At 40.6% G+C, this 22546-nt stretch overlaps 1 protein-coding gene across 1 annotated transcript in view; it reads left to right on the top strand.

Annotated features, from left to right (window-relative positions):
• ME1 (malic enzyme 1) overlaps positions 1 to 22546 on the top strand; it is a 154265-nt gene that overhangs the window by 46702 nt on the left and 85017 nt on the right. The window contains exons 2-3 of the mRNA XM_029047350.2: positions 1518 to 1651; positions 5263 to 5412. Coding sequence (XP_028903183.1) covers positions 1518 to 1651; positions 5263 to 5412 — 284 coding nt within the window. The remainder of the gene's footprint in view (positions 1 to 1517; positions 1652 to 5262; positions 5413 to 22546) is intronic.

The raw sequence follows: 22546 nt of genomic DNA, 5'->3' as shown, positions 1-22546 counted from the left end.
TTTGTTGAGCACTTACTATGTTGCAGGGCATCATACTATGCACTTGAAAGAATACAATAGACTAAGTAGTTATGATCCCTGGTGCCCAGGAGCCTAAAATCTCTCAAGGGAGACAAACACTAAAATTTATATATAGGAGGAGGAAGGAAAAGGGGAGATGAATGTAACCTGGGGTGTAGTGGGAGGCAGGCTGGGTGTAGTAGAAAATAAATGAGGTAAGGTAGAAGGGACTGAGCTGATTGAGGTGTTTAAAAGCAATGGTAAGGTGTTTCTATTTGTTGCCAAGGTAAATGGGAAACTACTGGAGGTTCTTGAGGAGTTGGTGGTCTGAATGTTTTAGAAAAAAAAATCACCTATGTTTTCTGAAGAATATTTACTGAGCTTAACGCGATTCACTTTCTTAGTTGCCATTTCCATTGAAAGAAGAATAGTCTGGCTTCCTTGACTCTTTGAACATATTACACAGTTATATTCCATTCCAAAGGGTTGCTTCATTTTGATTTGTGAAAAACGTTCACCCTTGACTAGTTTCTAAATGTAACAAGCTAAGTATGTTACTCCTTTTGCCAAATTTTTCATGAATAAACATCTGTGACTTGGGAACATTTGTTTTCAATGTAATAAAGTAATTTTTACCAGTGCTAATTAAAATTTTCCAACTTTTTGTGGTGGCTGTCCCGAAACCAAGGAGCATGCGATCTTTGTTTCGGCAGATATTCAACAACATTTGTCAAAATTTGATGAACCAAGTTAATTTAGAATCACAGGCCTGGAAGAAGAGCATTTTGGAAATCATCTCATCTGTCTCCTTGAGGTCACCTTAACCGTGGGCAGATGAAAAAAAATTCTTATTTTGACCAGTTTTCTGAAAGAGATTTGATAAATCTTCAAGTATATGAAGGGATGTGAGCTTGTAAATGTATGATAGTGAGCACCTTTTTTTTTTCCTCTTTTTTCCATGAAAAGAAGGAATGATCTCAAGTTTCAGAAGATAGGGTTTAAGCTAGGCATTAGGAAGAATTTGTTGAACAGAGGAATTGTGAAACAGTGTAGAGAGCTGCCAAGGGCTGAAGTGGAGTTGACTTTGTTATAAAGCTTTAGGGAATGGAGAGACAGCACTCTTTCGGAGATCTTCTAGACTGTAAGCTCATTATGGGCAGGGAACATGTCTACCAATTCTGTTGTATGAGAATACTTTGTACTTGGGAGACCAGGTTCTTAGTACAGTGCTGTGCACACAGTAAATGCCCCATATATACTATTGATTGATGGTTCTTGCACTTCCAACCCTATGATTTCTAAGAAGCTGGACCTCTGGGAGTGATATCAAGATTGCCTTTTTACTGCTGAAGAAATTAAGCTATAGCATGATAAGCAAAATATGGATGAGGTCATAAGCAAGAGCCTTGACTCTTGGACTTCTAATCTCTACATTAAGTACATTAACCACTTAAAAATAAAAATTGCTCTTAAAAATGTGTTTTTTCACAAATTTATGGCATGTTGTTTTTCCTCAGGGCATGGCTTTCACCTTGGAAGAGAGACAACAGTTGAACATTCATGGATTACTGCCTCCTTGCTTTCTTAGTCAAGATATTCAGGTCCTTCGAGTTCTTAAAAACTTTGAACGGCTGACCACTGATTTAGACAGGTAAAGAACTCAAATAGAAATGCATTTGTTTGTTAATAACTGAGAGTATGTTTGCTTCATGGTGGGCACACTCCCAGTTGATGAAGTGAAATTCTTTGGTGGTTTTATTAATTACACAGGAAAAAATGTTCAGCATAAAAAATATTTTCCCATAACCCTAATTTATTGCTCAAATATACTTTCTCAATTCTTAGGAAAATTTGTAGGAAAAGAAAAATTTCATTCATTTCTCCAAAGGTCAAATTTCTATAAGGGTATATTCAGTAAAAGTTACTAAGCTTCACTAGGTGGGGGTAAAGATTAAAAACAAAAAAAAAAGAATATTAAATGCTTCCTCAGTCAAGCCTATAGTCCAGGTTAGTTGAGAGAATTCTGGGCCATGACCCCTATTATAGTTCTGACTTTGCTTTAATCGTGGGATATAGGGAAAGTTCTCAGCTTCTGTTTTCCCATCTATGAACAGGCAAAGACTGTATTTCCTACCTCTTTCCTGGGAACCAGCAATCAGTAGTATTTATTTTGTCTACTTTGTGCAGAGCATTGTACTAAGCACTTAAGGGAGTATAGTAGAATTACCCTCAAGGCTTTTACAATCTAGTGAGGAGATAATAAATTATAAGTAGGAGGAGGCAGGAAATAGAACATAGAGACTTGTGCAGAAGTCCTACTGGAGGGTGAAGGTCAGGGACTTGGGGGAGATACAGAAGTGCTGAAGTGGCATTAAGGGATAAAATAGGATGGGAAGATTAGAGATTAAGCAGATTAGATTTTGTATCACAGTGCTTTAGGAAATAAAGCTCTCAGTAGACCAACAGCAGAGAAATTTGGGAGCTGTTGCCCAAGCTTGGGTGACATAACTGGTGGGTTTGAGGCAAAGGAAATCCATGTTTGCCTCTCCTCTCCCCCTCCCCACCATGAATCCCCCAAGTTTTCTACTCTCCCTGTTATCTCAGTGGGTTCTCTTGAAATTAGGGGACAAAAGGGTTGGTGGATTTAGGACAAGCTGCCCCTTTTGCCCAATGGGTAATGTGTCCTTACTACCCCCCACTGTTTTATGTCTGGTCAGAAGAAATGAAAGATGGCATCAGCCAATCAATATTATTGAGTACCTCCTGAGTGCTAAACACTGTGCCAAACATTCTGTTAGACTCAAACAAGGTGGGTGCTGTGCAGATGAGTCACCCTGGCTCCTTCACTTCTTGGGCTTGTTCTGTGAGTTACCATTCCTATTCAGCCAGTGTATCCTCCCACCCATCTGGTTCCAGGACACCTTACGGGGTGGGGTCCTCTGAAGGTGGAAGAGTTGGCCACTTCCAAATCGGGACCATCCCCACCCTTCCTCCCTGGGAATGTGTTGAGGACAAAAAAAGCAGCTGATACAAGATATTTGAAAATCTGAAAAGCCCCATCTAATTCCAGGGCATCCAGGGAGAGTATGGTATTACAGAGTTGGTAGACACGTTCCCTGCCCATAACGAGTTTACAATTATTAGTAGTTGTATCATTTCAATTACAAATACTATCATTATTATTATTATTTCACAACTGAAGCCTTGTTAGGATGGTCTCTAATCTATCTCATCGATAAGCAAGGCAGGCTATCTCTGAGACCTTAGGAGAGATTACTTGGAACTGTTTGGTTTTCTTTGGAAAAATTTCATCTTATTAATGAGCAGGCAAATTTAATAGATAATATGAGGGGATATTTGTAGATTGATGTAGTGTATCTGCCACTTGATTTTAGTGACTGTTCAAATGTTTGGAGTATTAATCCTGAGTTTTGAGCTATTAACTTGTTCTTAAAATAGTCTACTTTAAAAAGAACAGACTTTAAAGTATTTATTTACTTCTTTTTCCCCCCTATGATATTTTGAGCCCCGTGATATCTTCAGCAGGATCCATGTGGGCCAAATAAAACACTCCTCCTAGAAATTAAGCCCTGTGGAGTTTCTAAATAGCCATTTTTTTCAGGGCATCTAATGGCCATGACAGAAAAAGTTTGGAATATATAACTTTCATTTCCACAAAGTTATTCAAATATTGATTCACTAGAAGGCTAAAGTCATAGTGTTTATAGGTAGAAATCATTACCCAGAAACATTGTGTTCAGTCAGGGCCAGTGTTAGGAGTTTAGAGGTCTCAGGATAGGTGGAACTTTTCAGTTCTCAGGGTAGTGGAAATGTGACACACTCTAAAGATGATAATAATAATTGTGGTATTAGTTAAGTGTTTACTATGCGCCAGGTACTGTTCTAGGCACTGGGGTGGATACAAGAAAATCAACTTGGACACAGTCTCTTTAGACCTAGTCCCTGAACCCCAAGGAGCTTGCAATCTCAGAATAAGATAGAGGGATGGACAAGGGACTGGCAGCAGATAATGTAAGGAAAGGTAAAATGATGGAAGCAAGCAATATAAAAAACATGGAGAGTGATTAAAAACCAAAAAGTTACCTGGAAGCTGTGACTAGAGGAGAAAAGTTTCAGGCTCCCAGTGTTCTAAAGGTTGCAAAAGCAGAGGCTCTCACTGTTGCTGCTTCTCCCTAGAGTGAGAGGAGCAGGACAGGAACTGATGGGTTATTTTGATTGATGGCTATTCCTGCCTCTCCCTCTGCTTTGGTGGGAGAGATACTGATGGCATCCCTCTAAGGGCATTATAAAAAAAAATGCTCTATTTTTAAAAAGAAAAAACAATCCAAGAAAAGCACGGAGTGTTTTTTAAATTCTAGGTATTACAGCACTGACATTGCCCTTAAGGATAATCTCCTGACTTTCTCTTTTTTTTGTTAAAGAAACTTGCTGTTAAGATTGTAAGATTACTAATTTATCATTACCTGTATGTGCACATTTTAACTGTCTTGAAAAAATTGAAATTAAGGATAGAACACCTTTTTCAAATCAAACTCCTTTTACTTTGGGGGTTTTGAAATGATCCTGTAGAATTTATCCTCAAGGCAATGGCAACCCTCTTTAGTATTTGAAGGCTGAGGATTAAGAAAGTGGATTTGGGTGGGGTCTCTTCCCTTTAGACTATGGTGATGTAGAGTTCAAAGTGGATATTTAATGGCATTTTAATTGGGCATTCTTTGACAGGGTACAGTCTATTTACCAGTAATTAAATAGGTTATTTGGCCATTTGACATCAGGCTCAAACTTAGAATCCTTCAGTTAGATGTTAGGCAATAGTTTGAAAGTGCATTTTAATCAAACACTCATTAACTCAACTCAGGGATACACAATGTGAACTAGTGGGAAGAGTCCAGGACTAGAAGTCAGGAGAACTGAGTTCTAGTCTTAGCTCTGCCACTGGCCTATTTTTTGACCTTGAGCAAATTTCTTAACCTCTCTGAGCTTCAGTTTTCTCTTCTGTAAAATGGGGTTGAGCTAGAGGATGAGTCCCAGATGAGTCAGGAAGTGTGTCCCATCTGATTATCTTGAATATACCCCCAGTGAAGAGCACATAGTGCAATTGTGTAATAAATGTCAAAAATGTCAGAAATTTATATTGGGTTGAGAAGGATTTAAATCAGTTTTCTGAGCAGCCATTTCATATATAGATTCCTCTACCTGGGTCTTCCAGTGCAGAGTTAATTATTATTTTATTCCCCACAGATATATTCTCCTAATGGGTCTTCAGGATCGAAATGAGAAGCTCTTTTACAAAGTGCTGACTTCTGACATTGAGAAGTTCATGCCTATTGTTTACACTCCCACTGTGGGGCTGGCTTGCCAACAATATGGTTTAGCATTTCGGAGACCAAGGTATGTAAAATTATACTTCACATAAGAGTCATTGTAACTTGTCTTTTTCATTTTGGAAAGTTTTTGCAGGGTTTTTTTTCAAGAGTTTAGTGTAACCTAAAACTTGAATAATTTGTAAAATTCAAACTATACGGTATTTTATGCTTCAAAAAGCTATAATTTCTAAGGCATTGAAAAGATAAACTTGTTTCTTATTGTTAAAAAGCGTGAAAAAATTGAATCCATTTTAGTCAGTTTGAGTTTGCCTTCAAATTCAACTGCATTTGTAACATTTTAGCAGAAAACGATTTACTCTGCATTTTTTAAGGATGTAATGGCTACAATTCAGTCTCCTCTTGAAAAGCCTTCATAAAGTAGCATAGTCTCATCTTTTTTGAATATGGAAAGCTGGAGATTTCTCTGTCATAAATGGGCAAATAATTTTACAAGACAGACTCCAACCGAGCCTTATAAATGATTTTCCACATGAGATGGAGAAGATGCAATATTATATTTGTTACATTAGGAATCCCTGATGATCCTTCTAAAGTTATAACCTCTTTCCCTGATGATCCTTCTAAAGTTATAACCCCTTTCAACCAATTTTCTTAACGTTTTAGCAAATCTCATTTTTTTCATTCCTTCCCTTCAGCAACGTTCTTTGAAGCTTCCTTAAAATCCCAACCTAATCTGGGTTCTTTAGCGCCAGACATAGATTCCACATTGTACTCCATTTTCCACAGTTTCTAAATGTACAGAATGGCACATTCTTCTTGATTAGTTTCCAATCTTTCAAATCTATCATGCAGTTTCTTATTGAATTTTCTTTTTTTTCCCCTTGACCAAAAAAAAAAGTTCCTATGTTTAAATTTTCGTCATGTTTATGCCTTCAGAGATGGAAAATAAATCAGCTCTCCAAACCAGTACATTTAACAGATGATATATATTTTCTCAGGAAACTGTGTAACACTGAAGGTAACACTTCCAGAGCATTATCAGACTCTGAACTCCTTGGGGGCAGGGAACCTCTCCACTAACTCTGATGTACTGTACTCTCCCAAGCAGTCAGTACAGTTCTCTGCAACAGTAAGGGTTCAATAAATTCCATTGATTGATTATCACAGAAGTTAATTTGGCCAATTTGTAGACTGAAAACAGGGTCTTTTTGTAAACGGTGGCATTTACTCTTAATCCAGTGTTCCAGTTGACACCCCTGCCCATAAAATAGATTAAATGTAGGGAAGGAATCTATATGGCCTGGGAAACTACTTAATTATTCAGTGTGAACTCTCAATTATCTGCCCACAGATTATCCACAAGATTCTCCCACCTCTCTCACTTCCTCCTGCTCAGAGTATTATTGTATTAGAAGCTTTGAGATAATATTTTATTAGTACTTGATTATAACCTGAATTTTGCAAAAAAGACAAAATGTTGTTTGTACATTGAGCAGAGCATGTGCCTTTTGTTTAAAAACTGGTGGAAGGATAGACCAGAGAAAGGAGACGTTGCTTCTCATTTATTCAATTGTATTTGAGCGCTTACTGTGTGCAGAGCACTGTTTTGAGAGCTTGGAAAGTACTAGCTGGGAAATCAGTGTGGTAATGGCACTCCCATACATAATTTAGGATCCAAAGCAGGCACACTCCTGCCTTCCAAGTTCCCTCTTATTTGCATCAAAAGGGAGAGATCGGGGGACTTGAAAAGCATCAAATAAGCACGTAAGGAGAGAGCTGTGCCCTTCAACCTTCCCCTCCTCCCCTGTCTTTGGTCTCTTTTCCTGCCTCCAAATACCTCTCCGGCCTGGACCCTGAGGTGGCCTTTCTCAGTTCACACTCTCTCAATCCAGACCACCAGGTGGATGAATGTGAGATGCAGACTCTCCTTGCTCGGCCAAGAGCCCAACCCTGCTATCTGGGGATGGCGACACTCTTCCTGTGGGAGGCGACCCTCCAGAGGCATTGAAATCTGCACAGCTCATGTTCCTTCTTTACTGCCCTTTCTACCCCATGGAGAGGGTGTGGAATGGGTAGTCAGGATGGCTGCAAGCTGAGTTGGACTTCTCAGTTCGTTTGTCTGGCAGTTGCACAGTTGGCGACATGACATCTGTGGTTTGGATGGGTCCATTTTGAGCATGAGTTGCTCGGAGATCAGTTTCTGTTCCAGGAGCTCACCCTTCGAGGCCTGACCTCGAGCCCCTGAACACGGCCCCATGACTACACCCCAACCCGCCCCTCTGGTCTGCATCCGGACATCAGGATAGGTTAGGGAAAGCTCCACAAGACCCCTCCGCCTCAGTATGCACTTCACTCAGTGTTTCTGACTCATTTTTTCCTTCCCTTAGGACCCCATCAGCATGTTTTCTTAGGGAAACTATTTAGAGATATAGACAGGCCCTTAATTTTCTTTTCTGAGGCTGAGCTCAAATCTTCAAATCCTGTTGGATGTACCTGGGGCTGCCTTGAGCACCTTAGAAAAGTTAAGACAAACAGGCCAGTGAGAAGCAGCATGGCATAATGGATAGTGTGTGGGCCTAGGAGCTGGAAGGTCATGGGTTCTAATCCCAGCTCTGCCACTTGCCTGCTGGGTGACCTTGGGTAAGTCACTTAACTTCTCTGGACTTCAGTGACCTCATCTGTAAAATGGGGATTGAGACTGTGAGCCCCACATGGGACAGGGACTGTATCTAACTCGATTTGCTTGTATCCGCCCCAGTGCTTATTATAGTACCTGGCACATAGTAAGTGCTTAACAAATACCATCATCAATCCAAGCCAAAAGGATGTGAGCATTGATGCAGGCAGAATAATGGTAATAATAATAATTGTGGTATCTATTAAGAATACAGGGCAGTGGCTTGACTATGGGCCAGGAGAAAGGGCAAGCCTGAAATTGGGCTTTATTTCATTTGGGGCAAAGGGTTTTGTTTCCCTAGTCATATCACCCGTCCAAACCAAGCCTGGCCTGAGAAAACCTAAACCTGTTTTTATTTGAAACCTATTATTATCTCTCTGTGTGCCAGATGGTTGAAATTATTTGCTTTAGAAATTTGTCACTCAATTGCTTTGACAATTTATCCGAATATAATACGCTCTACCAGATTAGTTAGAATGTACCTTGAATTGTTCCAAACTCCTTCATTCAATTAAGCTCCTTGGGCTGTTTTCATTAGGGTAATCGACCCAGATGTTTTGGCTGCTGCAATGGTAGTGCATTTGGAAGAATTGCAGGTCCTAAACCAGAAGGGCTTAATTATAGACCTATCAAGCGGTCTTTGGCAAAATCGAGAGCTAGAGTGGGCAAGTCAAGCGTGCAGCCAGGGCTTGGTCTTGTCTGGATCCCACTAGAAACTGATCCAGCAGGAGAAAATGGAGGGGTAGAGGGAGGGAGAGAGGAAACCCCTCACCCCTGCCTCTCCCGACAGTCGGAGCTCTATGCTGAGGATGCTGGGCCTTTCGCTCCTGTTGCTGGGGACTGCTGTCTGGCACTTTTGCAGGCATGCACAGTGTGCAGTGTTCCCCCGCCAGGAACTCTTTTTTTGTCATAGTATTTGTTAAGCTTTCCGTATGCCTGGCACTGTACTAAGCGCTGGGGTAGATACAAATTTATTGGTTTGGACACAGTCCTCGTCCCACATGGGGCTCACAGTCTTAATCCCCACTTGACAGATGAGATAACTGAGGCCTACAGAAGTTATGTGACTTGCCCAAGATCACACAGCAGGCAAGTGGCAGAGCTGGAATTAGAATCCAGGTCCTTTTGACTCTCAGGCCTGTGCTCTATCCAGTAAGCCATAATGCTTAGGGTAAAGTCTTCAGAGCTACTCTTAGACAGTGAGCCCTGTGTGATTTGTGCAGTGTTTAGCACATTCACACTTGGCTCTGTACTCTTTAAGTACTTAAAATTCAAACTGTCCTCTGCTCCGTAGCACTTACGTATGGATCTATCTCTTCTCTCTTGTGTCCCTGTCTCTCTGCATCTCTCTTTTCTCTGTCTCTTGGCATCTCTCTTTTCCTTGTCTCTCTTTCCTGCCTTTTTCTACACCGTAATCTTGGGCCTTTGCCCCATACACTGTGGAAGCCTGGAGCACTAACACCGTGTTTGCTGGAAAATAAGGAGTCCTCTTCATCAATTTCATTTCTCTTCATTCTGTTTCCTAACATTGTATTAAGTTGCCAAATATCTCACAAAGAATTTATTAATACTTTTCAGCTCTTAAAACAGTGCAGCTTGGGGGGCCCATACACAACTCATAAGCAGCCTGAGTTTAGGAATGAATTGGTTGTGCCTGAGATAAAAGGTCTGGTTATTTGATGGGGAAAGTCATAACTCAACAGCAGCCCTCCTGTGTGTTTTCTGTTTTGATTAATAGTTTTATACTCACATATTTACTATTATTTCATTGGCAGACTTGTAATTGGTATGCTTTCCCGCCTTCAAAGACAACAAAATGACAATAGAATCAGAAAATACCTAATCGAAGCAGATAAATATTGGAACTTCTTTCCCTTGAGTAACATTTCAGGTTTTAATCCTTTCTTGGTTAATAACTTTAAGTTTATTTGGTGAATGATCAGGTTATTTTTAGGGTGAATTGTATTTGTATGATATATCCAGATGACATTAAACTAAGACAGACATCTGTTGTTGAATAATAATGATGGCATTTGATAAGCGCCTACTATGTGTCAAGCACTGTTGTAAGCGCTAGGGTAGATACAAGGTAATCAGGTTCTCCCACATGGGGCTCACAGTCTTAATCCCCATTTTACAGATGAGGTAACTGAGGCACAGAGAAGTTAAGTGACTTGAGCGAAGTCACACAGCTGATAAGTGGTAGAACTGGGATTAGAACCCATGACCGCTGTCTCCCAAGCCCATGCTCTTTCCACTAAGCCAAGCTGCTTCTCAATGCATGGAAACCCTTTAGGGGACACTAATAATAATGATAATAATTGTGATTGCATTTGTAAAGCCTTTATGTGTCAAACACTCTGTTAAGTGCTGGAATAGATGTAAGGTAGTCAGATTGGATACAGTCCCTGTCCCATATGGACCTCACAGTCTAAGTTGGTAGGAAAAGCAGTATTTAATCCCCTTTTTCCAGATGAGGAAATTGAGGCATAGAGAAGTTGTCCCACAGCGGGCAGTTGATGGAGCCAGGATTTGAACCCAGGACTTCTGAGCACTGTACTAAGTGCTTGGAAGAGTACAGCATAACAGATTTGGAATACATGCACCCTGTCCACAAGGAGCTTACAGTCTAGGGGGCAGTAAGGACTAGGCACTAAGCCACACTGCTTCGTAAACCCTTAAATACAGGCTTTACCTTGAAAGTGGAAGCAATGCAGTAAAAGTGGGTCGGCCTCAAATCAGTCTTTCTAGTCAAATTTGTACATAGGGATAATATCTTACCATCTGTAGCATCGTTCATAGAAATGAAAGGCAGATTGTGTATACATAATAATAATGATGATGGTAATTGTTAAGCACTTATTATGTGCAAAGCACTGTTCTAAGTGCTGGGGTAGATACAGGGTAATCAAGTTGTCCCACGAGAGGCTCAAAGTCTTAATCCCCATTTTACAGATGAGGTAACTGAGGCACAGAGAAGTTAAGTGACTTGCCCACAGTCACACAGCTGACAAGTGGCAGAGCCAGGATTTGAACCCATGACCTCTGACTCCCAAGCCCGTGCTCTTTCCACCGAGCCACGCTGCTTTCCATAGCATGGCATGGCATGCATAGAACACACATAGTATACGTTAGTGAGAACACATGGTTGAGAACGATTCTAGCACCCTGCCAAAGAGAAAGCTTTCCAGGACTCAAGCCATATCGCAGTTAGCGGCTGGTCTGGCCATAGTAATTCAGTAAGGCTATAAAGCTGAATCCTCTTTACAGCGGTAATATATCCAGGAGTGCATTTATTCTGGTCTCCTTTAATTCTTGGCATGTTTAAAAAGAAAAAATAAGCCTGAAAACACCAGCCGTGGCACCAGCTATGAAATGAATCCTTTTGTCAGAGGTAGGCATGTTGACAGTAATGCTTAAACCACCTAGAATAGACTGTTGAAAAGTAAAGGTCAGATTTTCTAAACTGATCAGATGAAAACAGCACAAAGCAACAGACATATCAAACCGTCCAAGATTTCACTTTTTGCTTTCCCACATGGCAGTTCATTTAACTTATAAATGGTATTATATGTGATTAATATGCACCCCCCATGCATATTTTTACTGGTTTTTTTTTAGTTCTTCCTAAACATTTTTGTGACCTCAATCTTAAAAACTTGGTGTGTAGGTGCAGTAGTAGAGGTAGTAGTATTAAGTGCTTGTTTTGCACAAAGTGTCGTGCTAAGTCCTGGGAAAGGGGGTCACGGACAGGATATAGGCACAGCTCCCATACCCCTCTGGGCTCCCCATCTAAGAATAAGGGGGAGGGAGTTGGTGACCGACATATAAAGAAAGACAAAATTATATATATATATATTTTTTTGTCTTTCCTTATATATAAAGGACAAGAATGACAATAAATGTAAAAGGAGCAGCAGGGTTTGAGGCTTACCATGAGCCAAAGCAGCGGGCATAGAGGTGCCAGCTGTTGCCATGGCTATGACCCTCCTAACTTTGTAGACTCGTGCAGGCCTCATGCTACCGTTGTGTGCATCCTCTAGCTGGAGCAGGGGCCGAAGGGGTTCTCGGGACCACAGGGATGGGACGGTCTCTTCCCTGCTCAGTTGGACCCCAGTGTAAAACATCGTGAGGGTCAGTAGATTTTACAGTCACAGGCTGCAATGTTTCCCTAAAAATATTTCCTATCCCTTGCTGAGAATTGAAGTTTGATTTTTAGAGGAACGGTATGAACCTATATCTGCGGTGTGGTTCAAAGACGATGCTTCTAAACCCTCCTAAAATCATTTATCCTCCAAGAGGCCTTCCCTGACTAAGCCCTCATTTTCTGTCTCCGCCCTCCCCTCTGTGTCAATTGTGCACTTGGTTATATAGCCCTTAAGCATTTTGGTGCTCACCCCAACCCTACAGCACTTATGTGCATAATCTTATACTCCCTTTATCCTATCTGTAGTTTATTTCAGAGTCTGTCTCCCTCTGTAGACTATATGCTCCATGTGGGCAGGGATTGCATCTACCAATTCTGTTATATTGTACTCTCCCAAGCACTTTGCACAAGGAAACGCTCACAAAATACCATTAATTGATTGATCGGTTGATGACATCTAGGCAGTCACACCAGTGGACCAAACCCTCGATTTTGGAGATGGAACCCCGGGTTGGGGGGCCCACTGTTCACATTTGCTGAGGATTCAACTTCTGTTAACCTGAGAGGAGAAAATACTTGAAAACATAACAAATAGAAGACTGTGTATTTGCTGGGTTTGAAAACTCAAAGCGATCAGTTTATCATGGTTTTTATTAATATAGATGAGTAACTTGTATTTAGTCTACCCATCTTGCTTGTCTTGCTTGTCTTATGCTGTCGAGTCCTCTCCGGCCCTTAGCGATGCCAAGGACACATCTCTCCCAGAATGCCTCACCTCCATCTGTAATCATTCTGGTAGTGTTTCCATAGAGTTTTCTTGGTTAAAAAAAATACGGGATACACAGTAAACTTGTCTCCGACCTTGACTCTCTCCCATGCCGCTGCTACCCAGCACAGGTGAGTTTTGACTTGCAGCAGATAGCCTTCCGCTGTCTCGCCACTGCCCAAGCTAGGAATGGAATGGAAATAATAATAATATGCCTCTGCTTGCTTAATATGCCTCCCGTAGATCAGTCTGGTAGAGTACTGGAAATTCAGCAGGTGTGACCCTGAGAAGGGGAGTCTACCCAGCACTGTGTGATATAAGGCCCTCTTTCCCTTTCCTCTTACTCCCCCCAGTTTTGAAGATCAGTGGAAAAATGAGAGACATTTATTTTGAAATAAATGTTGATATTTCAGGCCATTTTCACCTATCAAGTACCCTACAGTTTATTTGTATTTTCTGGCCTTGAAAATTACAGATTCTAGTTTGTCTCAGCATCTCATCACGTTTTCTCTTCGAAAGGGAGCTCCTCACACACATCTGTTTAAGTAGCATGAAACCGACTCCTCTATAGGTAGCTGTGCATTACCTTTCCAGCGTGGGCGTCAACCATTTTTGCCACCAGTAGTCACAGGGAAATTCATTTACTGGCTGTGATTGGAATTTGTTCCATCCTTGGCAAAGGCCCTCAGAGTGTTTTGAGTAGCGTATGCAGAATAATTACTTTTAAGGATGTTGTTGACTCATTATAAGATACTTTGCCAGAATCCTCTCGCTCCCATCTGCCCCAAGCAGATCATGCGCACAGATGCCATTATTGGCAGTGCTGCCTGCTCTAGCCAAAGGCATCCAGTTGTGGGTAATTATGTCTTGGGACCTCTCCTCTAATTGGGGAAGACTAGTTTCTCTTTTTTTTTTTTCCTGAAGACCCTAAAAGAGATCCAAAGTTTCCTAAGTAATTGAGAAATCATTCTAATTAGTAATGAGGGTGTACCGGTGAAGCATGTCTTTTTTACCTGTACTGTGAGTAGCAGATGACTAATCCAGGTGTTTGAGACTGTACACAGTGCTTCATTATAAAAAAGTTTTCTGGAAGCGTATTCACTTCTTAAATACATTCTGAAAGACTTTTCTTATAAAACGCTCTTCTGTCCTTGCATATGTTTGTCGAAACATCAAGAGTCGATCCATAATTCAGTGTTTAGTCTTCAAACAAAATGTTTACTCTTATGAGTGTAAATGTATAATGTTTCACATTGGCTGATTTTTAATGTATTATGACAATCTTGTAAATTAGCATTTTCCCATGGTCTGAATGAAATTGTCAGGTTCAGTACATGTTAGAATTTTAATTAAAATTGGAGACTATCAATCAATCGTGTATATTGAGCACTTTCTCTGCAAGGTACTTTGCTAAGCACTCGGGAAATAAAATAAAAGTAGTAGACACTGTCCTTGCCTTCAAGGAGCTTGCAGCTAGATGGGGAGGCAGACACTCAGATAAATTACAGGTAGTAGAAAGCTACAGAGTTTAAAGATATATGCAGAAGTGGTGCTACTGGTTGGAATGGGGAGAGTCCCCAGATGTTCAGTTGACATGGAAATGTTGAAGTAGTTGTAGAGGGGATAAATAGGGTGGGGAGATGATGAGAGATTAATGAGGGAAAGCCTCCGGAAGGAAATATGATTTCAGGAGGAATTTGAAGTTGGGGAGAGCAGTGGTCTGCCAGATGTGTAGGAATAGGGATTCCCAAGCAGAAGGGAGAACAAGCAAGAAGTCAGTGGCAAGAGAGGCAAGAATAGTGAGTAGATTGTCATTAGAAAAGTGAATTGTGGAGTCCTCGCTGAGATGTAATAGGAGAGAAGTTACAACAAGCAGCTGGGAAGAAAGCCGATCAATTAATCAGTGATATTTATTTTGTACATACTTTATGAAGAGCACTGTACTAAGCACTTGGGAGAGTACACTACAACAGAATTTGTAGACAGGTTCCCTGCCCACAGGGAGTTTATGGTCTTGAGTGCCTTAAAGGCAATTGTCAGGAATTTCTGCTCAGTGTGGAGAGGGGTAGGCAGCCACTGGAGTTTTGTAAGGATGGGGATGTGTGCAAAATGAGGTCTTAAGATGATCCAGGCAACAGCGAGAAATGGACCGGAGAAGGGAGATCTGTTCTTTTAGTTCTGTAGGAAAATGCCTTTAGAACTCAGCAAAGTTTGCATTCTACTAAACAGAATATGTAAAATGTAGAGAGGTAGTATCTTGGGTTTATTTAGGAATATTTGAAACAGCATATTGAATTTCGGTTTTACGTAATCAAAGGCATTGCCCATTTTCCCCATATTTAATAGTGTTGATTCTTGGTCTTAATAGTTCTCTGCCTCTGCCTCTTTGCTGATATTGTAAGCAGTCAATTTATAAAGACACTATCTAATGTTTAACAGTCAGTGTAATTAGCTGCCACACATTTTGCCAAAAATAGTTCATTTCAGCACTATGAAACAAAATTTTTAGACTGTGCTGTGAGGTAATTTATTTTTCAAACAGGAAAAGTACAAGAATATTATTTTTCCTAATGGAGGAGGTTAATTTTTATTGACCATGTGCCGGAGAAATTCCAGATGCTTTTAGTGCTTTAAAATGTTACCTTAGGATTCCATCCAATATCTTTCCTGAAATTTCCAAGGAGGGCTTTTTGTCCGTTCACTTATCAGGTCTGTAGATCACTGAGTATTTCCCTCATTAGTTGCACTCGACTCACAAAATATATACTGTCCTGGAGGCAGCTTTAAAGTTAGCAAGGCCCCAACCCTCAAATAAAATGTCCACTTTCTAGGTCTCTCCATTTCTAAATCTCTTTTGGGTATATGGGTGACTTGGGGACTGAGTCATCTGTGTTCCCTGCTTGAGGATGTTGGGCCCACAACCTCTGAAGCTGCTTACTATGTGCCAGGCACTGTATTAAGCACTGGGGGAACACAAGCAAATTGGGTTGGACATAGTCCCTGCACCCCATGGGACTCAAAGTCTTAATCCCCATTTTACAGATGAGATAACTGAAAGCCAGAGTGGTGGAATGAATTGCCCAGTCACATCGCAGACAAGTGGTGGAGCCAGAATTAGAACCCATGACCTTCTGACTCTCAGGCCTGTGCTCTATCCACTAGGCCATGCTGTGCTTTTCCCATGGCTCTAAGCTCAGGCTGCTTCTGCTGCTGCCTGTGTCATTACCCAGGCAGGAGCAAATCAAAGGAGCAATATAAGACTCAGAATTTTGACTGGCACCGCGAAATATTGATCCTCCAAATTTTAGAATAGTTAGGTTGCACACTGACTTGGAAGCCTTCTCTTAGAGCCAGAATGGGAAATAAGGTACTTTTGATTAATGATGTTGATTATTATTATGGTATTTATTTAGAACTTACTATTTACCAAGCACTGTATTCTGTACTAAGGTAGATATTAAGGTAATCAGGTCCTGCATAGTTCCTGTCCTACATGGGGCTCACAGGTAAGGAGGGAGAACAGGTATTGAATCCCCATTTTATAAAATGAGGAAACTGAAGCGCAGGGAAGCCACACAGCAGGCAAGCGTTAGAGGCAAGATTAGAACCCACAACCTCTGACTCCTAGGCCAAATACTCTTTCCACTCAGCAATGCTGCTGCTTAATATCTGCTCATTGGCAACTCACTGACCCTATTATCCAACAGTGAATTACTCAGGGAGCTGCGCATGGCACTCAGGGTTGGCATGATCATCACCAGGTGTTCCCAACTATTCAGAGGAGGACATGGGATGGTTTGGGGGAGGTCAGAGTCAGATTAGGAAATTGGTCTTGGTCTTTCCTGGGGTCTCGACAATGCCCGATATGTCACGGTAGTTATCCCTGGTCAGGTCAGGTCAGGACCAGGTAGTCATCCCTGGTCAGGCTTTGGGAATGATTGGTCAACAATTATCCCAGCTCCTCCCAACTTCTGACCATCACCCAGCACACACCCATCATGCCCAACCCCATTCTGATTCTTCATCCCCCAGCTCCGTGGTCTGGGGCCAAGCATGTTGGGTTGTGGGGAATTTCAGATTGAGCAAAGCAAAAAGGACAGACGTGAGGATTGGATTTCATCTTTGAATGAATGAAGAACCCAACTGATGGAGAACTAGTGTCTTTCTGAACTCTTCAGAAGTAAAGGTCCTTTACAAATACAAGGCGAATAATGGAATTTAATTAGTTTGCAGATATGCTCCTGGTGGGGGAGTAAAAGGGTTCCAGCCATTTAGTCATCTCGCTCTAACCAGAAGGCATTCTTCCCACTGAAGTCATTGGGAGTTTTCCCCAAGTAAAGACAGCAGAATGTGTCCCAGGGGAAATTTTAGTGTACCATTTGTGCTGTTTTTCATGGATAAACTCCATGTGCTAGGATTAGTCAATGAAAGGAAGATGTTTGAGATGAATTCTAGTGATAATGTGATCTCACTACTCTATCAAAAATAAAACTTTTGTTCATTTACTTATGTTATATAATTTGTTAGGCTGTCTGATATGCTTAATTCAAAAAAAGAGTATTGACAAAAAGTAAACAAACATTGATTTTATAGATCTGTGTGTCAGTCTCTAGATTGTGATCTCCTTGTGGACAGGAAATATGTCTACCAGCTCTATTATATTGCTCTTATTTAACACTCTTATTATAATTGCTCTAATTATATACTCTTCCAAGCGCTTAGTACAAGGCTGTGCACACAGCAAGGGCCCAATAAATACCACTGATTGATTATTAAGGTTATCTTGTAGCTAGATGAATATGAGAAAGTAGAAACTGAATTGGAAAGTAAAAGTCTGAAGCATCAACACCAAAGGCTTCTTACTGGATGTCTAATAAGTTCAGTCAATTTAATCAATGATATTTATTGAGCTCTTACTGTGTGCAGAGCACTATACTAAGTGCTGGGGAAAGTGCATTGCAAGAGAGTTGGTAGAGTTGTCCAAGTGATCTCACGGTGTCTCGGAAGAAGTGGGAACTTTCTGGTTGAGAAGCCTTTTTCATTCAATCATATTTAATGAGCTTACTGTGTGCAGACCACTGTACTAAGCGCTTTTTGGGTGAGGGAATTATTTGTAAGCATTGAACTTTCCCTCTGTGGGGATGTTTAATTTTGTAGGTAACCAAAATCCCATTTGTTTGATCAAAATGGCATGATAAACTACTTTTGGGGTTTTTTTTTTGTTGTTTTCCACATCAGTCAGGTTGTTTTGGTTAATTAAACTGGCTTAAAGTACAATGTTTTTTGTTAGTTGGATCTAGCTTGGCAAGAGATTAACGGATCAAAAATCTTTAAAAGCTGATTATTGGCATAGCCTAGAGAGGGTTATTATCCTAGCCAGTGTACTGGGATTCTTAAATTTGATGTTTGGGAAAATAATGCAACAAATGTAATAGCAGGTTTCATATTGCAAATTGAATGTCAAGTGAGACATGCAGCTCATAGCTCATGTTAATCTTTCGTGGTTTGGAGAAATATATTTCTACTTTAGAAGTTTAGTTGCTTCCATTTCAGAATTCTGTTTTCCCTCTTTGAAATTCACCTGTCCGGGACTGGTTATTTGAAATGTTTGGCAGTCATCTCTAAGAAACCTTTAGTTAAAATAGTCTGTCCAATACACAGCAGCAGCCAGAGAAGCCAAAGAAGCATGAGCATCATCAGGAAGAGTGTAGAACACAAAATAGAAGTCGTGTCCAATCTCAACCCAGGTTTGTGGGATCTGAGCCTTCATCAAAAGACACATGCAGCTTCTAGAGCAGTTTGTCCAGCACCATTTTTGACCATTCACAATATCAAAAGACAGGACAAAGCTACCAACAATAAGGTACTGGCATGTAGTTAGCTGTCTGGCATTGAAGTAGTGCTTGCAGTGATACAGGAAACCACTGAGGATCTACTGTGAGAAGAAGGGGTTTCTGGGTACTTCAGGGAACTGGGCAATTAGAGGGAAAATGGTTGGAGGGAGTGCTAATAGAGGAAGAAAAGGATGGAAATGAAAAGAAATTATAATGACAGTATTTCTTAAATGCTTACTATGTGCCAAGCACTGTTCTAAGTGCTGGGGTGTGTGTGTGGGGAATATAAGGCTATCAGGTTGTTCCATGTGGGGTTCAGTCTTAATCCCCATTTTACAGATGAAGTGAGCTCCATATGGGACAGGGACTGTGTCCAATCTAATTAACTTGCATCTACCCCTGCACTTAGATCAGTGATTGGCACATAGTAAGCGCCTAACAAGCACCATTATTACTGTGACTGATTCAAAATCTCAGCGAGGTAGGCAGAGACATGAAAAGGGAATAGGCAGAATTTGGGGCCACACAGGAGTTGAAGGACCTAGAGGAAGATGGGGAGGATGGCGTAAGGAGAGTAATGGAGAGAGGAAAGGAACAGAGGTAGAGAGAGAGCTGGGACAAAGATATCACATCTCTCTAGCTGGACAGAGAGCGAGGATTTGCCTTGGCCTAAACTAGGAATCTTGTGATTTTTTACACACACATAACTTTGATACTTTCCAGTTGTTTGACTAGTAATTACCAAAAAACCCCAAACTACTACCTTTGTCCCTCTCAAGGATTTAAAAATGCTTGACTTCTCATGAATACGTTCTTGGTTCCAACAACAGTCATTCTCCAGAAGAATAAACACATCCTAACATCCTACCCAAAGTACCACAGTGAGTCTATGGAGGTCCTTGAGCATTAGGCCTAAGAGTCTTGACTCATCCATCCATGCTGTTCTTTCCCAGCCTGATGCTTCCCTCTTCAAGGTTAATTTTGGATTAGTTATGTGGGTTTGGGGTTTGGAAGACACAGACGTTTCGATTGCCAGCACGCCTCTGACTATTTGGAAACATTTAGACGTTTCAAGCAGCTGTTCTGTGCTGTCACTTGGGCATTTACTGCTTTTAAAAGGAAGTACCACAAGGATCACCACTGTCACTAGACCATTGCAATTCCACAAGCTGAAGAGGCAGTCCTGGCCCTTTTTTTTATATTGTATAATTTAACCTCGTGTTGTAGATTATATATAAAGTAGGCCTATATGAACAGGTTTTCCACTAGCCAGGAGAGAATTTTAAAGTTAGGAGAATTGGGAAATGTGGACTGTCCACTTTCACCAGAATTATCCTGTGGAACCTTATAATATAACCCCTTGCAAAATTTCTATATCTTCTCAGCAAAAATTGCATATTTTAGATTCTAAATTGTGACTACCATCCTGAATGTCACTCACCACTTGGTGATATGCTAGCGCTCACTCAATAATTTTTGCTTAATGCTATATTTATTAACTGACAGCCTGTATGGAGTAAATATGACCTCATTTCCCCTCAAACATGGACTGTGTTAAATGTCTCATCTGTTAATCTCAGGGAGAAGCTGGATCTGTGTTTGACATACCCTAGGTTTTTAAACAATCTTAATAAGAACTGATTTTGGCAGAGATTATCAGAAATTTACTGGATTGCCAAGTCATAAAAGGAAGAAATTCTAGTATGGTATGAGACATTTATTTTAAAAAGCCTTAAAACACAAATATAATCACTTATAAACATTCTCAGTTTACTAGTGATCCGCATCTAACTGATCTATTAAATTACTAATCAATCGATGGTATGTATCGAATGCTTACGGTGTGCAGAGCACTGTACTATTCTTTTAGGAGAGGACAATACAAAGAGTTGGTACAGACCATCCCTGCCCTCTAGGAGATTACAATGTATCTATCTAGAACTAAAAAGTAAATTTAGCTACGTAAGTAGATGTAACCCTCAATATAACTAGCATGTGTGTTTGTGTGTGTGTGAGTGTGTACATACCTGAAAGAGGACATAGTGGGTTATCACCTTGACTTTTGATTGGCTGTTATGCTAGGTGCCATTAAGTCAGTGGTCGGAATGGAAGGGGTACCAGGAGAACACACTCTCCCACCATATTATCCAGAGAAATGACTGCCATCCTGAACAAACTTGGGGCTTTTCAATAGTCACACAAGAGCTCAAAGTTAGACTTCGGAACTTAGTTTTCTGGGAGTTTGAAGAAAGAGCTTGTGCATAGAGCTGAAGCTACCAGTCTCTAGGAATGCTGGCACTTGAAGAGCGAAGACATGAGAAATCCAAGAGAGGAAAGAATTCAGAATTTGTCAGTGATAATGTGACAAAAGCTGGATGGAGGCAGTCCTCTAGAAAATCTCTGCCAAGGGGCAGGGACACGATGGAAAGGCTCCATGTCCAAGGATGCTGAAAATGGTAGCCTTCTCGGTGCATGTTAAAATAAAGTTTCATTTTAACATTAGAGGAGAGATCTGAGACATCAAATGTGTAATTTATAAGGAACTAAAAATACTGTCCAAACTCATGTTGCTTAAATAACAGCGGGCATAAAAATTACATGCTGTGAAACAACTAAAACAGTATCATCTGTGTAAAGAGCTGCCCATTCACATTGGTAGGCATGGATACGCTGAAAGAACGTATCATTTTCTTTCTTTAATTTTTGTTCAACCAGAAATGTAGCAATCACTGAATGGGGCTCTCGGTTTAGCAGGCCTTACTTAATACTTTAGTTTAAAGGATGTACAAAAGGAAAAATAAAAAATAACCCATTAGTTGAATTAAAGAAATGTTCTCCAATTATAATCATCAGGATTTCTGATAAAATCCTCAGTGTAACATGTTTAACATTCAAATATCCTTCAATTTTTTGGAAAGCAGAGAAGCTAATTTTTCCATGCAGAGCCTTAAGAGGGTAAGTTATCTCTGTCTTAGAAAAGGGATGTTTGTAATGTGAGTTCATGCTTACCTCTCATCTAAATGCCTAATAAAGGACTGCACTTGGCAAAAAATGAGTTTTGTACTGCTTTGAAAATAAAATGAAACTCCCTAAATAGAGGCCATCAGCCTCATTTTTTCAACCTGAAATGCATGTCCTTACTGTCTTCTAACACTCTGGAGTCATTCACATATTCAAGGCATCCCAGAATGATTTGTCTCAAGAATATTTTCTCTTGATGGTAGCAGGGATGTTGAATTGAATCTTATAAATAGAAAGGTTCATCTTGGACTGAAGATTAACTTTTTCAGACTATTGAATCCCAGTATCACTGAAACATACATTTGACCTTAGGGATTTGAAAGAGCTAGCTGAAATTGTTCTACTGGATGCACTATTATCTCATTGGTAAATCTTGAGTGCCTTAGGCGATTATTAATTTGGGCATTTACAATGTGCCCTGCACTGTATCAAGTGTTGAGTAAATACGAAATAATTCATTAAGCCAGAGTCCCTGTCCCACAGAGAGCTGGCAATCTAAGCGGGAAGCCAGGTATTTGGAATGAATGCAAGCATTTTCATCACTCTCAGTAGTAAAGCCTCCTGCTAGAAACTCCTTGCCCCGAGCTCCACCTGGACAGAAAAGTGGCTTTTGCTGAGCAGATTTTCAGAAGTTTTTATAGTTGGCCCTGTCACCTGTTTGAGAGGAATAACTACGCCTTGTCCCTGAGTGAGACTTTCACTTTGAGCTGGCTCTGTTCAGCAAGGCTTCTACCATCTGTGCTACAGGCAATG

This window comes from Ornithorhynchus anatinus, chromosome 19, assembly GCF_004115215.2.
Source record: "Ornithorhynchus anatinus isolate Pmale09 chromosome 19, mOrnAna1.pri.v4, whole genome shotgun sequence".
NCBI lineage: Eukaryota > Metazoa > Chordata > Mammalia > Monotremata > Ornithorhynchidae > Ornithorhynchus > Ornithorhynchus anatinus.
This window is presented reverse-complemented; position numbering and strand designations above follow the sequence as displayed.